Source organism: Cyrtonyx montezumae, unplaced genomic scaffold (genome assembly GCF_038088225.1).
Source record: "Cyrtonyx montezumae isolate F1298 unplaced genomic scaffold, pur_monq_1.0 scaffold_13, whole genome shotgun sequence".
Lineage (NCBI taxonomy): Eukaryota > Metazoa > Chordata > Aves > Galliformes > Odontophoridae > Cyrtonyx > Cyrtonyx montezumae.
In genome coordinates, this window is record NW_027071859.1 from 8,704,452 (window position 1) to 8,720,683 (window position 16,232).

At 41.8% G+C, this 16,232-nt stretch overlaps 1 protein-coding gene across 1 annotated transcript in view; it reads left to right on the top strand.

Moving 5' to 3' along the window:
- HS1BP3 (HCLS1 binding protein 3) overlaps positions 1 to 16,232 on the top strand; it is a 43,080-nt gene that overhangs the window by 3,370 nt on the left and 23,478 nt on the right. Inside the window, exons 3-4 of the mRNA XM_065731131.1 lie at positions 6,054 to 6,261; positions 8,716 to 8,923. Of these exons, the coding sequence (XP_065587203.1) occupies positions 6,054 to 6,261; positions 8,716 to 8,923 (416 nt within the window). The remainder of the gene's footprint in view (positions 1 to 6,053; positions 6,262 to 8,715; positions 8,924 to 16,232) is intronic.

The following is a 16,232-nucleotide window of genomic DNA, read 5'->3' on the forward strand; positions in this document are numbered from 1 at the left end:
AAGGGAAAGCATTCTGTATGTTAGACAGCTGGGGTGGGGGGCTTTGACGCCAGGCTAAAATGCTTCAGGCTCAATTGAGTAGCACACCACTCTCTGTCTAGACTATCTGAGGTGCCTTAGGGTTTTTCAAAAAGCCCTCAGAGTGCTGTGGGTCTCCCATAGGTCCCGTGTGATATCTGCCTGCCCCACACACTGCCTTGGGTACCCCAGAACATCTCAGATGGCACAGATGCCTGTGTATAGGCAGAGCAGTTTATTCTCTGTGTTCGGATATCTGCATTTGACCAGGATTTTCCCATTGCAGTCACTGCAGTACTGTTGAAAAGGATGTAGCAGTGAGTCTATGATGTGAATCTGTGAACTCAGTTTGCTTACTGTGCATGGCTGGTACTATCTGAGAAGCCTGAGATGCCTGCAGAGGGCGATGGACTTTGACACAAGATGTAAGGGCATCAGCACAGTCCTGGAATAGAATGAAGTAGAAGGCTGTACACTGCATCTACCTCTAGCTGATTGCATTTAAGCACCTGAATCCCTCATTTGCATGATTTTGGTTGAATTTCAGTCACCTCTTTCCAAAAGGTAGTGACTATGTGTCACCTCTAGTGCTCTGTGTCTGCACAGTGCCCCATTGTGCTTGGTGTTGTACCAGCACAAACAGAAACCGTGACCCTTCCCCGGAAGGTTTTCAGGCTAAGTGTGAGAGAACAGTAGGATGGGGAGGTTCCATTTGGGTAGCATGTCCAGCACATCAAAGTCTGAGATGAAACATCTGAAGGAGGAAACAGAAACAACAGTCTGCCTGTTCTACCTCACCAAGTATGTTTTAAGAATGGGACACAAACTTTTTTATTTCTTTTATTGTTGAAATTACAAAATCTGGGAGGTTGGAGGATGGAGCCAGAGCCACAGACTGAGATAATAGGTTACAGAAGACTGGTAGGTGTGGTAGGAATTTCATTGGCTCTGGATATGATAATCCAAATTTGGAGCCAGATTTGTATTTTGGGAACCTTTGGCTTTCTTTGTGGTTGTTTGTTTGTTTGTTTGTTTGTTTTTTCTCTCCTTCTTCTTCCTCTCTTCCTTTCCCTTGTAAATTGATGTTCCTTGAATAGCTGCTTTTCTGCCTGCTTCCAGTTGAAGCCACTGTCCTCCACCTTCTCATGCCCTAGGTGGCAGCAGTGAAACTTGTGCTGCATGTGTTTGGTACAGTCTTTATTGCACAAAAAACTTCTTGATGTCCTCTGAGAAAAGATGGTGAACAGGACAGAAGCATCTCCTAAGTAAGCTCTGATCTCAGCACTGTGGTTTAGACCAGTGGATCAAGATGCGTGAAGGTTCTCTGACCAAAGCTAGACAGACAGCAGAAAGAGGCTTCATATATGACTTGGGGAGCTACTGCCCTTTACTGTGGGTTTGAGCAATCCAGAGTTCTATGTTCCCCAGCCATAATGGGACTGTGCAAAGTCAGCATTTCAAATGAAATGTTTATGAAGCATTAACAGAAGAAGAAATCCACATCCTGGCAACCTTCAGATCTACATTCTTAGAAACAGAAGGGATTTTTTAATTAAAAAAAAATAATGCCATGTGTAAAATACAGCAGATGGGTTTTAGAACTGCTTAACCTTGAGGTTCTGTTTGGCAATTAAAGGAGAACTCAGCTGCATTTCTTTCAAGGGTCAGAATCTCTTGTCCTGCTGAAACAATGAAATGGTTTTTATCTTTCATACTGCATCAAGTACTGCTGCAAAAGTAACCTTTAATTATTATCTATAGATGTACCATTTTATGTGAGAAGAAAAGGCTTTGTTTATCTAAAATACATTTCTTGTAGACACACCTCACCTTCTTTAGCAATGAGCTTCTCTCTTCCCAGCCTAATTAAAAATCCACCTGACAGATAGTGCCTTCTCTTTCTGTTCGTGCCTGGTTAATTTGCTTCTTTTTTACAAGTAACATTTGTTAGTTGAGTTCTTTCTTTTTCTAAGCTGAGCAAATAACTACTGGTGTTGGACAGGCACAGCGCATTTTGAGGGGGAATTTACTACAGAACTGTCTTCCCCTCATAAAATGAAGGAATAAAAGCATGTGGGTGTGTTTTGATTCTTGCCTGTTGGCATGTGTTGGCCTACTTTCTGTGAGCCTCACAATCCCTGAGCTGGGGCTGCTGTTTCCTGACCACACAGATATGCTGGGGAGATAAATTCCTTCACGCTGAATCCTCAGTGATGGGTGAGCAGTGTTCAGTGTAGCAATAGGTTCAGCAGCTGTTAAGAATTCCTGTTGCATGCTGCTCTTCTGCTGTGTGAAACAGGTGAGAAGAACAAGCAGGTGATCCTGTAATTAAAATTTACTGTAATGCATAACCATGAGTTCCCTGAGCAACATCAATTCTGGTATTGCTTACCACGAATGCTCTGTGCTGTCTGTGGGTAGGAATGCTTTTGATTCCTAATCCAAAGCTGCTGTGTGTTTTAAGGGATAGTGCTGCTGTACTTTTATTTTCTGACAATGTGGAAAAGCGAGCTTTTAAAAGTCACAGAAATGATATGTATTTCATGAAATACTGTAAAATTAAATCTAGTCACTAGTGTGCATTGGCTGGCCACAGGAGTTGAGCCTCAGCTCTCTCTGAGGCCTCTATTTCATTGAAATCTCACTGTGAATAAAAAGCATATGAAGACAGGTTTGAGGCATTAAAAGGAGCCTGGGGAAAGGAGACATTAAATCCCGCTAATACTGAGTGGAATCAAATTCTCCTACACACATCTCAGAGTCCCAGGCTCGTGTCCTCCAGCCATTAATGGGCACTTTCATGCGTGAGGTTCTTGTGAAGAAGGGGGTAGGGCACATGCAAGGGATTTGAGGGATTAGCAGCAAACTACAGTCTTTCACTTTGAACTTTCCCGTGGTTTTCTTAACCTTCAGCTATATGTGATCATGTTTGACTTACTTATCTGTTTCCTGGTGAAAAAATAAAAAAGCCCAAAGCCACTCAACCCATCCCTGTCTCTGTTTCAGCTCTGAGTTCAGTGTTAATTATTACAGGCAGATAGGGTCTTGACCTGGCAAATATGCAAATGCTTTGCTGTATGTGTGATAACTCTTTTGAAGTTTAGTAAATCAAGGCTTTGATATTGCAACTTGACAGAACTCCCTTGAAGTCGGTGCACTTGGGCCAGCTTCAGCAGGTGGGGGCTTAGGGCAACAGCATTTGTGTGAGTTGGGTTTGAGGCAGGGAGGGGAAGAGGATAATTGCAGGATCCTGGAGGAATGGCAGGTAGCATAGGACGAATATTTTAATATCATTCAAATGGGATGAAGAAGAAGAAGAGCCAGAAGGAGCTATGGACTTGCTGGGCACAGCCTTGGGCTTAGGTGGGGAGCAGTTTGGACTGGAGGTTTTACATCTTTATCCCAGCAGAGGGCATCCCCACACTGCTGGATGTTAGTTTGTACGGCGTGTTGCAGGCTTTGGGCAGCCTGTTAGTATGCTTTGGATACAGCGTAATCACACTGTATGTGCTCTTAGTGGTGTTGTGCAGAGCCCGTGCAGATTCACAATGGCTCAATTAGTGATAGGATGCGAGGGTGTATGTTTACTTTAAGTTCAGTGGTGTAATTAGACATAAATTGAGATTTATGAATAATTTACAGTGTTTGATAGAGGAGGGATGATAATTAAGATGGGAGAGAAGCAAGTTTGGATGTCTCAGTTCAGTGGTCCTTTTTGAGTATTATAAAGCTGTTTTGGCTTGGTCTTGTTGATTGGCTGCCGTCTCCTAATGGTTTCAGACATTAATTTGTTATGCATTATTGCAGTTAATTAGATGGTAGGCATTTTTCGCAAGTCAGACTTGATTCTTTCTCTGGGCAGAGGGTAATCTTTGTTTATTCTGTTGAAAAAATACCAGCTATTTCCTCACTGCCCTTACACCCATGCTTATACAGAATGTTTGGAAGGGACTCGGATGTCATACCCTGTTCAGAGTGCTATTGGGGAACAGATAAACAAAAATGTACAGCACTTCAGAAATTCCAGAATTGCTTTCCTCTCTCATGTTGGGGTTTTCTTCAAAGGTAGGATTGTCTTATTCTGAGAACATCTCTTTATTGCCATCACTTTAGTCCCTGGCTGCTGAACTGAGCATTGGGTCCTGCGTGCAGAGTACAGTGTTGCCTGCAGTTAGCTGTGTTGCTTACAGGAAGCAAGTGTAAAATCCTAATATTTCATTCCCCTATCACCTTGGTTTTGTTTTCGTGGTTCTGATCTTTCTTGCAGGGCTGCTTGCCTTTTACTGGTAGAGGCTGAACCCAGAGAGATCATCGTAAATCAGAAATACAGACATTTTGTAAATCGTCTGGGTTGGTTGGTAATTTCTCTGAAAAGCAGGGAAGCATGAAAGCTAGGGTGGCTATTGTTCTTAATGGTTACGTGTAGCTCAGTGGACTAGTGTAGATGTGTCTGTTACAGTCAGGGCCTGTTCTTTGACCTGGAGGCCAGCTAGCATAGTACGACTGCATCTATAGTGTGAAATTTTTTTTATTTTTTTTTTTACCTTTCACAATGTCTGGCAGTGCCTGAACTGGCTACTGAGTGCTCTGTGCCAGGCTGAATCTTGGACTGAAAATCTAGCTGAGGGAGTGCTATCTGCCTGGGCAAAACTGTGCCAGATGCTATCTGGTTCCAGTAGGCACTGTGAGCTTCTTATCACACACTATCAAGTTTCATTGCTGGGGATTAGACCCTGATACTGTTAAGTTTGCTTGTATAGATACAGTTAAGGGTTCCAAGTTAATCTACAGCTTGCTTCCCAGTTACTTCTATGCTTCTTGTGGGTTGACCTATTATTGCTGTGTTGGTGGAAGCATTCTGCCTTCTTCTATCCCAAGATAGAAGATGTGGTGCTTGTGTCTCCATCTCTTACATCGCACTGCTAATTGGGATTCACTCCACTAGAGTTCACCAGCATATGTTAAAGGAGGATAGCTGTTCCACCCTAGGAGAGGATCTGATCCATGAAGACTCTCCTTGATCTAGATGTTTGATTGTTTTTTTTTAAATCCAACTCTGTATTTGTTGAAATGCTTTAATAGATTATGGAGCTGTGGAGCATCGAGATGAATGTATTGTCCTCATAATACCATGGTCCCATAGCATGACAGTCAATCTCTATTATACCCATAATATCAATTACAGATAGCGTGTTTTCTTTTTGTGGGGGACTTTCTGTGTGTGTTGCTTTCCAGTTTTGAATTCAAAACTGGCTGTGGCACAGATTCCACCCTATTTCTAACCAGCATTCCCATGATTATCACTTTCCTGTGGTATCTTGGGCCTTATTTCTCCTCAGACTTCCTGTCTTTGTCTGCAGGAGTGACTCCACTGTTGGCGTCTTCTCACTTAACAAGAACCTGTAGGCCATGGCCAAGTGGTTGCTTTTTATTTTCTCACAGATAAGGAGTCAGGGATCAGCTGAGGCCTTTGCCCTTGAGTTTCTGTGTTGGGTGCTGTGCAGGGCTGCAAGTGTGCCAGTTGTTTAGGCCTTGACAGCCAGAAGCACACTGAAACCCAGCAAGGCTGAGAAATCTGTCTTCTGACATGGTGGTAGAAAGATTCACCCTGTTTTCTCCATCAGGTACGTAGCTGGCTGTGCCTCCTGTCTTTTGGAGCTGATTACCACATAGCTCACTTTTAGCAGGCTGGAATTCTAACTGTCAGAGGAAAGTATCTGGAGCAGTGATCTTCCCAGTACTTAATTAGCTGATGAGTCAGACAAATGGACGCTGGGTGTCTGGCAATGAATTTCTTTTTCATTAGGGAGCAGATTTTAATAACAGAATAAGAAGACCAGCAACAGTACTTTGGGATTGACTGTGTAGATGTAGAAACAGGCTTTTACTAGGCTATATGGAAAGCTCTTTGGTAAAACATGTTTTTCCACTTGAGTTTCCAGGGTTAATGCTTCACAGTGCTTAACTGCTGCTTGCTGCCCATGTCTCCCTCTTGCTTTTAAAGAAACTTAACCAGACAACACATTATATTTCAGGTGTCCAAGAAGTACAGCGAGATAGAGGAGCTCTACCACAGACTGTCAGCACGGTATCCACGTGCTTCCCTTCCACTCTTGCCTAGAAAAGTTCTCTTTGTGGGAGAATCTGACATCTATGAACGAAGAGCGATGTTCAATGATATCATGAAATGCATCTCAAAAGATGAGGATCTAGCAACGAGTCCTGAGTTACTGGAATTTTTAGGTAACTAAACCACGTGAGTGTCCCTTCTCCCACAAACATGCTTAAATCAAGCCTTATTAGGTACTTGATTTAGGTAGTCAAGAGCTAGAGAATGCCAGAGTAAAGGTTGTCACTAAAAATATTCTCTTGTGCATCTACAGTGCTACACAGTCAGAGAACCATAGAATTGTTAAGGTTGGAAAAGACCTCTTAGATCATGTAGTCCAACCACCAATCTATTCCTACTGTGCCCACTATGCATGTCCCTCTGTGCCACGTCTCCAGGGACTTCACCATCTCTCTGGGCAGCCTGTGCCAATGCCTTACTACTCTTTCTGATCATGTTTGCTGTTATTTTCTACTCTTTTCAGTGGACACATGTCTCCTTTGGAAGTACCAATGCCAAAATGGTCACTGTAAAAGTGTCAGTTGCACAATCTCTAATTTCCATTAGGCATTTACTGAAGCTGTGATTCAGAACATGTAAGTTTCAAAGGCTAAATAATCATATATGGTCAGCAGAGGGATGTACCCTGAAAGGACTGCACAGGGCTCCCTTAGTGAAGAACTTTTCCATGCTTTGTCTGTTTTTCATTCCTGATAAAACTGCTAGGTGTTGCTAAAGTAGACCGTAAAGCAAATTATTGACAGTGACTTTTTGAGTAAAAGTCTGATGGTTTCTTAGTTAAACCCATTCTCTAGCTTTTTATTTTTCTCTCCTTAATTTTCCTTAGCTTTGTGTCCAGTTCTTGTTGCCTCTTCTAATGATTCATACAGATCCTTTCTTACGTTCCTTGGATGTAGCAGGGAGTCAGTGAATGAATGGAACAGATGGGCTCTCTGCTCTTAATTCATCTGAGTGTTGCTGAGCAGAGAATACAACATCCTGGTGCTGTGCAGGGTTCTTAGTGTAGTGTTAGTTTTAAGGAACCAACGGTGCAAGGAACTAGCAAGTCATTACGTGCAAACAGTTCTGCAAAAGTGTGAAGTGTGGACAGGTTGGAAGCTCTGTGAGACTAGCAAAGTGTGCATCCCAGTAACCAAAGCCTTGTCAGTCGTGAAGCACAATTGAAAACAGCTTCTTAAAGTCGGGGGAAGGGGGGCAAAACTATATAATATTAGCTAAAGGATTTATCCAGATAAAGTTTGAGAGTTATCCCCTCTCCTTGTCAGCGTTCTCTTGAAAGTAGACCACAGAGAATTTTGAATTTGTGTTAAGGCTTTATGTATATGATGCAGATGTCTATAGCTGAATGAGTCTTTATATTCTGTGAACAGATTATGTGCAACTAATGTGACCTAGTTATCAAAATCTGCCTTAGAATAGCATGTCTTGCTCTACCAAACCAGATGAACTTCAAGACATACACTACAGGTCCTTAAGCTATTGGAGACATAGTCAGTATATAAAGTGGTGTTTAGGGAGAATTAACGTGGCAAAACGTAGATGTTTATCTATATGGGGGTATAATATGTAGCATCATAACCTCCTCTGTCTACCCTCACCAGCAGTCCTTTGCCTGCAAGGGGAGCATTAGACTACTTGTTCAGTGTAGATGTGCACGTTTAGTTACTGTATTCTGCCCTAGCTGATTAGGCACATGCAGTCATGAAAGCTAGGTGAGATGAGTCTCACTTGCCATGTTAATTTAATACTCAAAAGGATGAAGGTAGGAATTTTATCTACCCATAGTGTTTTTAAGCTAGCCTGTTTTTACCTGGTCTCATTATTTTAAATTGGTTTCCTGAACATCCAGAGACTCCACAGAACAGAGTAGTTATGAGCATTTCTCTTTCTCAAAGGCTTTCCATATAACAAGTGTGGTGAGAAGACTTTCTCAGTGTGCACCTTTCAGTTTGCTGAGTTTGTTCAGTTTGATGGATCTTGCATAGTGAAGAGAGTTAGAACTTCAGACTTCATTTCTGAGTGCAAATTGAAGGACTGCATTTGGAAACTGTTTTTCACGCTGTCCAGTGCTGTATTTTAGCCCAAGGTAATTAAATCTGTAACAAAAAGTGGACTTCATCTCTTCTAGTTATATGAAGGTTAGTTATCTACAGCAAAGTGGAGCATTTAGGCCCCCTTTGTAGCCAGTGGGGAGAAACGGGCACTTCAGAAGGAAGCTTATTGTCAAACAACTGTATTTCGATGTGGTGACTCTCCGAGTGGAAATTCTGTTGTTTTCACTGACTACAGAAGGAACATAAAGGAGATTAGGCATATGCTGCTAGGTTTTAGATCATTTCCTCTGCCTTTCTCTACTTGGCAATTTTAAATCACTAAACAGATCAGAAGTATAAAGACACAGGATTGAATAGAACTGGGGACAGTTGGGAATACTGGAAGAATTTCACAAAAGCTGATAGTGTACTTCATTCCTCAAACAAAATCACGAGGAACAGGTGCAAGGCATGAAACAAAACATGGCTGTTGTCCTGTATTTTCAGTTTTGCTTCTGTAATTGCATTTTGCAGGAACAAAATCCACTGGTGTCATCGACTTCAAGGGTAAAAATGTTCCTGACGATGAAGAGAAAGAAGAAGAAAATGATGCATTGGATTTTTTCAAAGAGGAGAAGACGCCTGACTTAATTTCAAAGCTTGCAGCACCAGAGAGTGCCAAGAAAGATGAGAAAAAAGAAGAGGAGGAGGAGGAAGATTTAGACCCTCTTGGTGTAATCAGGTATGGCTGTTGTGGCCTTTGTTGTTATTTAATTTTTAGCCTGATTTTCTAAACAGATAAGGCTATTCCGTGTCTCTGTCCCCTCCTCACAACATTTTGTAATATAAAAGCTTTCAGTTGAGCTTCACAGAGGACAGGCCCCTGCTATATTCCTATCCAGTTCATGAAGTGTCTTCATGGAGAAAAAAAACCTTTGTAGTACCATTTAGCATTCCTCAGGGAATCCAAGTGAGAGAGAGACATGGTGAACAACTTGACTACATTCTCAACTGCAGTAGACATTCTACCAGACACTGCAGGGAGCTTCCACAAAATGTAAAGCCACCAGGCACCGTTGGACATGCCACTTTGGAGAGCACTAGGGTAATAGTGTGTCTGGAACTACTTCTGATGTGGCTGGTATCTAGAATGATGTGAGGTAATAGCAGTGTGAAGACCAAAAGAACCAATGTTTCAGTAATGATATTCATATATAGGCTGTCTTTCCTTCTGCCCTTCTCTGAAGATGTCTCATCCTAAATGCCTCTAAGACACAAGCAATAAAAGCTTGAAAAACTGCATAATCGAATGAGAACTTGATAAAGATTGTATCTGTGTTTGTGTATCTGTCCAATAATTTTCAGATGGTTATTTCCACTCAAAGATGGAAATTCTCACTAATTCCCAAAAGCATTTCTAACTATTGAAGCATGAAAGTAAATTTAGCTTCATGATGTCTGGGATCATGAGTTGTGACTATTTTTTTTTTTAGTGCATCTCAAACTTTAGACGCCCAAGTTGAGAAGCCCAAAGTAGAAAAGTTCTTGACCTTCAGTAAGCAGAACTGAATTGGTTGAGCCACGCACAATCACTAGCCTCTACTGAATGTATTTTTTCTTGAACCAGTCTGGGCTTTTGAAATGCTTCTTCCTAGAAGTCAGTAACTGATAGGAACTAGCCAGAATGCTCTCTTGTTATTCCCAGTTACCATGAATCATTTGCAGAGTGGTCATTCACACCAAGTTCTGTGTGTGTGTGTCTCCCAAACTAAAGTTCAGGTTGACTATAATGATTAAGGTTTTTGCTTCTGCTATTATAATCACATTTAATTGTTGATGTCCATGTAGCATCTGTTTTACTGGAGATACTTAATCCTTTATACTTCACTGGGGAACTTTAAGCAGTACTTCCCGCAGAATGGTCTTTAGTTGGTGGTGTTTATAAAAGAAGCTGTCCTTTTTTGGTTAGGAAAATGATCTATTGGGTAAGCAAACGTAATGTTGTATTTTCAGAGTTACAACAAGTGTTAGCTATAAAGAATTTTCTGTGCCAAAACAAGCAAGGAGTTTGCTTTTCTGCTCTGTGGAGTTTGACATAGCATATGAAAGTCTGATTATTTTGGTCCTTTAATGCCTTGAAAGATTAAAAGATCTGGTATTTAATCCTCATTTAGTTTATTGGTTCCATTCCTTTCGAGAGCAGAATTCTTAGTGAATCAGAATAATTTTGTTTATTTAAGAAGAAACAAGGCCTTTACTGGTACAGAATTGCAGCATGTCACATCATGCAGTCTGATGGTTTTCTCTTCAAGTGGTTGGTTTCCTTCATAAAAACTTCTTGGTATGTATTTATTATTATTATTTTTAATCTCACATTATTCTGTCACAGCAGAAACAAACACGGAAATGAGAATCCTGAGTCTCATTTTGTATTGTTTCTAATCCCCTCTAACTCATCCAGCTTCCATGGAAGATAGTTTTAATTCACATAATGGAGATCAGATTGGACATAAGCATTGCATCCTAGTTTTATACCATCTAGTAATAACAGATGTCTAGGTAAGAGCACAAAGAAAGGAGCATAGTTTTCAGTGAATGGATATTTCTGGAGTGAGCATTTTAGAGTGTCTTTCATTGCCCTACAAGTTGTATGTGCTTCCATGCTTTAAACAAGGAACTTGAAAGACTTGCAGCTTCAGTTTCTCAGACATGTTTTAAGTCAGTTTGGGATGGGAACAAATGAAAAGGAAGGTGGTACAGACTGGATAAACGTGTTTAGTACTACACAGTTCCCTATTGCTGGGTAATTCAGATTTTAAAAATCCACAGGCCTTTCCCTTGTTTAAAAAATCAAACAAAAAACACTTGAAAAAATATAGAAGTCAACAGTAAAACAAGCCAGTCCATTGCAAGGCATTTTGCTGGCCAGAGTGCTTTGAGTAGCAGAGCTTTGACCTAAACTGAATCATGTGTTTGGCATAATCTTACAATTTTTTTATTTTTGGATAAGGATGAAACTGCTCCAGTAGCAGGGGTCTCCATATGTTGTCAACACGCTTCATTTGGTAACAACTTTTCCTCCTGGGCCAGAAGGCTGTGTCTTGGACTTAGCCCAGCACTGCTGCTGTGCTGCTGAAGCACCAGATATCCAGTTAAAATGTGCTGGCCTTAGGGGTAAAATGCTAAATTTGGGTTGTTTTGGTTTTTTTTTCTGCTTTTGTGTTAATGATGCTCATCCAGGTGGAACCTGGTAATGGTCTGGTTCATTTTGCCTGGAGGAGATGTCCAAGTTGTGCTGATTTTCTTCCCTGCATTCAGGGCTGTGGCAAGTTTTTTCTTTCATGTCTGGTGACAACTCACTTCCCAGTTCTATGCTCTTCAGCTTTTGTGGGTATAAGAGATGATCTGCAGACCTACAGTGTGTTTCTTTGCTGTATGGTTCTCATGCTCAAAAGTTTGCTTTCTATATTTGTGCAGTGATCATCATCCATGTCTGGGATGCTTAACAGAAAGATTTCTTGTATGAATTAGGATAATCTCAAATATATACTTCTGATTAAGTTTACACCCTGGAGCTGCACCTTTTAATGCACCTTGGAAATATCCTAGAATGAAAAGTGCTCAAAATTATGTTACTTTTGGGGTGCAGTTCTAAAATTCACCTGAAATGTGGTCATAGGATGTGTACTGCCACCTCATCTGCTCTCCTTGAGAGTTAGGTGTATTGTTATTCTGTGTGTTGCCACTCTGCAAGTTTTCCTGGACATTTGGAGAGATCTTTTCTACTTTGTGCAGGACAGCACTCATAATACTGAGTAAGATGAGATCAACTGTGCAGTGGGGAATGAATGTATTGTGCCTGCTTTTGTAGCAGTGGCACTCTTCTATTTCATTGAATTTAGCACTGTAAGTCTACAGTTACTTTTAAGTCATGGGGCTCCCTTAGCCAAAGTATTTATTGTAAAACTAGTATCTCATTCTTCTTTTTTTTCCAGTAAGCCATAATCCTTACAGTATCCCTTTACTAAAATCCTTTAGATTGGGAAATTAAATACATATTTTATGTCGTATCATAGGGAAAATATTAGGTGTATTAACTTATCTTCTCTGTTCTCCTTAAAATGAATGCAATGCTGTTATTTATCGGCCTCTAATCCATCTATTTACATTTGCAGATCCATATTATTAAGTAAGCAATAAACTATAGTAGTGCTTTTAGCAGTATGCCTTGAGTTCTAGAGGTGTGGAGTCTTTTGGCTGTGCTGGCTCTTAGAAGATTTTCTGGTAAACTACAAAATATTACTGTGTGTCTAGTCAGCATTGAAAAGCTTTCTCCAGCTGGAGTACCATTAAGAATGAAGGAAGTGAGAATGCTAGATCCCAAAGAGGATAGTCCTCTGAAGGGAAGGCTATGGAAGGCAGCCACAAAATGGAGGAGCCATCCATCCCCAGCCAGGATATTCTTGATGATACTACTGTAAATTCTACAGTGGAAAAAGTTGTAACATGCCAGCACTGTGAGAAAAGATCTGCAAGAAGCAAAGAGTGAAAGATGAGGCAAGATTCTCAAACAGTGTCAGTGCTGCTAAACTCAGCACATTGTGTGGGCATTATCTGGCTGTATCTATACTGTTATATCATTCTGTCCTCCAGAAGAGGTTTGCTACACCCAGAATGTGCACTGGAAATAGCTGTTGTCCTGTGGCATCTCTGGGGCTGTTATTAGGATGGGTTAGGAGAAAGCAGTCTGTCCCATGCTGGGAGATCACTAGGAACTGTCTGTTGAATTGCTGAATTGAGTTCCTGTGCTAGGGCCCAAGGTGTGAAGCAGTTACCCATAAGTAAATAAATAAAGTATAGCCCCGAGCCCTTTTTCCAGCAGGGGTTAGCTCTCTGCCTACTGCTGTGTTTGCTCTCTCTATTTGTCCAGGGGGTTTCCTAGGGTTTTGCTTAATATAGGGAATTCAGGCAACCAGTTATGGATTTTATCCTTCTGTTTGGTCCTAGTAAGGCCACATTAGACATTTCTAGCTTTGAATCTTAAAACAGCTTTAGGAACCTATCACAGTAACTGAGCTGGGTTTCATCTCTCTTCCACGGATGAACGTGCAGTATGTAGGCTGAAGACAAGAGATTTAAAACACATTTTCATACTGGCTTTAGTACTTAAGTTCATTTTACTCCAATAAACTTGAGTCAGTAGTTGACTAAAATGACTCCAAACCAGCTCTTCTGAAGAAACCAGTGATCATTTTGTCAAAGGAACATGAGTTCTTAGTTCAAGCATTTGACAGCCCTTTGCATGCATTTCTTCAGTTACAATTAAGTTCTGAGCTAATATTTGTTCACCATTTTGGGATAACCCACCTTCTCCTGTGCTTTCCTGCCTCTGCACCCCTCACAGGAGCCTCTCCTCCACACGCGGTTCCCTCCTTTCCATCCTTTCTCCTTTGCCTCCCTAAATCTTTCAGCAACAGCACATCCTCCCTCAGCCTGAGGTCTTTCCTGGCAGACTGCACAGAGCCATGAGGTGGGTACTCCCCATGCAAGAGCTATTCTGTCTCCTCTCTCTACCTTTGTTATTATTTCTGCAGATTTACCCTTGTGGCTTTTCTTCATCCTATTTTGTAACTTCCCAGAGGAATAAAGGCACACAGATAGATTGAAGCTGCATCTGTTGCGTATAAACATAAATGTAGCTAACTCCTGACAGCAGTGTGGAAGGGATGAGGCTGCTGAGAGCTGATGTTTTGGGGCTTGCTGCTTTTAAAAGCTGTTCATTGTTGCTGAGGTCAAGCTCAATCAGCCCTGATACCAGAGGTTAGCCATCACTTGGGTTTGATTGGTAAAGAGTTTTAAAGGATGTCGGGCCTTTTCTGGCTGCAGACAAAGTGAGCAATTGCTTTGAGCAGCAGATTGGTGGGGAGGAAGCAGCCGGGCAGCTACCCTGACTTTGCCAGAGCCCTGCAGAGCCAGGCTGGCTGTTGGAGGAGTAGGTTGGTGCACAAGCCAGCAGTTATTTCTGGGTCATGTCCCAATGGCCACCACACTAGAGTTTGTCCTCTGACATCTCAGTGATGCCTTGCTTTTCCTTTTCTTCCCTGTTGTGGCCTAGGCTGGCCTCAGTCTTTTTTGTCTTTGGGGGAGAGTTGGGTGGCAAAATTTGTTCTCGCTTCCTGTACCAGAACCTTTGGGCAGCTGAGAACAGCTCAGAGAAGTCAGCTCCCTGCTGGTGGATTTTTGCCTCCAAGGAAGAATAGAATTTCTGCAGTCTGGAGCAGTGTCATGGCTGCTCTGCACTGGACAGGTGGCCTGGAGCAAACCTATCAAAAGTTCAGCTGTTATGCCTTCTGGTCCTTGGTCTGTGGGCTTGCACTCCTGAGGTGTTACCTCCACTTCTCAGGGATCCTCCTGCTCCTCATTCACTTGTAAATTCACAACTGTATTTTGGTCTGACCGTGTGTAAGTTCATGGCTTACCTTCTGAATCCAGCAGGAATTGAGCACGAAAGTAGAAACGCTTGCCTGGCTGTCCTAACCAGCTAAGAGAGGGTGTGCTTGTCAGAGAAGAGAGGAGTTACAGGTTGTGTTTTCTTGGTTGAGATTCAGATTGATAAAACAATGAACAAGAAACAGAGCCTTGTTTTGCTAGCAGTGTGTACATCCGTGCTCACAGCTGTGAAGCCTTTAGATATTGAAACAGGCAGATCTTTATGTTCTGTGAATTGAGTCACAAGTTTAGGTTGCAGGGCATGCTCCACTGTCGCTTTGCCAAGTGACACAAGTATTTGTTTCAATTCCAGTCCAGCTGCTGTCCAATTGGCAGCTGATAAAATCTCAGTAAACAACCCCACTGGTCTTCCATTTCTGGCAGTTGAAATGTTTCTGAAAACCAAGGTCATAGTCTGGTATAGTAATCTTCCTCATCGAAGAGAGGAAAAAGGAGAAAAGGCAGCAGAAAGTGTGGATTACTTGTGCAAATAAAGGATGAGTCTTATTTGCTTTTCATGAAATTATTTATTTTTGACCCTTTTTAGAAGCAAACTTACTGTGCAGATAGGCTGTATAGGAATGAATAGGGATAAAGCAGGATGGCAGGATGCTCTCCTTGCAGCAGTTCAGTCCTTTAGTTTGCCTGTCATGAACATTATTTATGTCTATAGATGCCTGGTGAACATTCATTTCCCATGTGCAGATAATACAACAGTCCTCCCTTTGCATTCTGTCTTCAACCCCAAGTCCTCAGCACAGCTTCTCATGGTTTTTTTTCTGCCAAACTTGCTGTCCTCCTGCAGATGTAGGGTTGAAGGTGATCGAAAAACAAACAAACAAACAAAAAAAACAGTGGAAAACAAAAACATGTTCAGCTACTGAATCTCACAGAAACATCCATATTAGTTCAGTGCTGTCTGCAGTGATTGCTGTGGGGTTTGGGAGGATGTTTGCCTTGGAAGGACTCTACCAAGATCTGCGTGCTCCGTGTGGTAAAGCTGAGAAACTTTTCTAGTTACACTTTCCAAGCAGGGGCACTGGGCTGGGAGTGTGCAGGACTCAGCCCTCTTCTCATTGCTGCTGTCTGCCAGGTGCTAACTGATTTGTGCAACCTGGTCTACAGAGCTGCTTTGGCAGGGGTTTGGACTCAATGATCCCTAGAGGTCCCTTCCAACCCCTATAGTTCTGTGACTCTGAATGAAAGTGGACTCAGGAAAACTGAGATTTTCTGGAATCCTCGTTTTTGTAGTTACAGGTTACATCCATAAGTGCTGCTTTAGGAGAGCATATTTGACAGATGAATGTTGAAAGAACTCCTGTATATCTACTTGTGGTGATCAGAAGGAACTGTACCATGGGATCAGAGGTAGAGCATTCTGCCAGAGAGGCTTGCAGAGCCATATCTCACAGGTCTGAAGTTGGCTGCTTAGTGTTTTCTTTTATTTTGGAAATAGTTACTTGCCTGACCCAGGGGAAACTTGGAGGAGTCCTCCCCCATACCAGCATTATCCTTATCTGCAGTCATATATCCTGTTCTAGTGTTAGATTTTTGGCCCTACA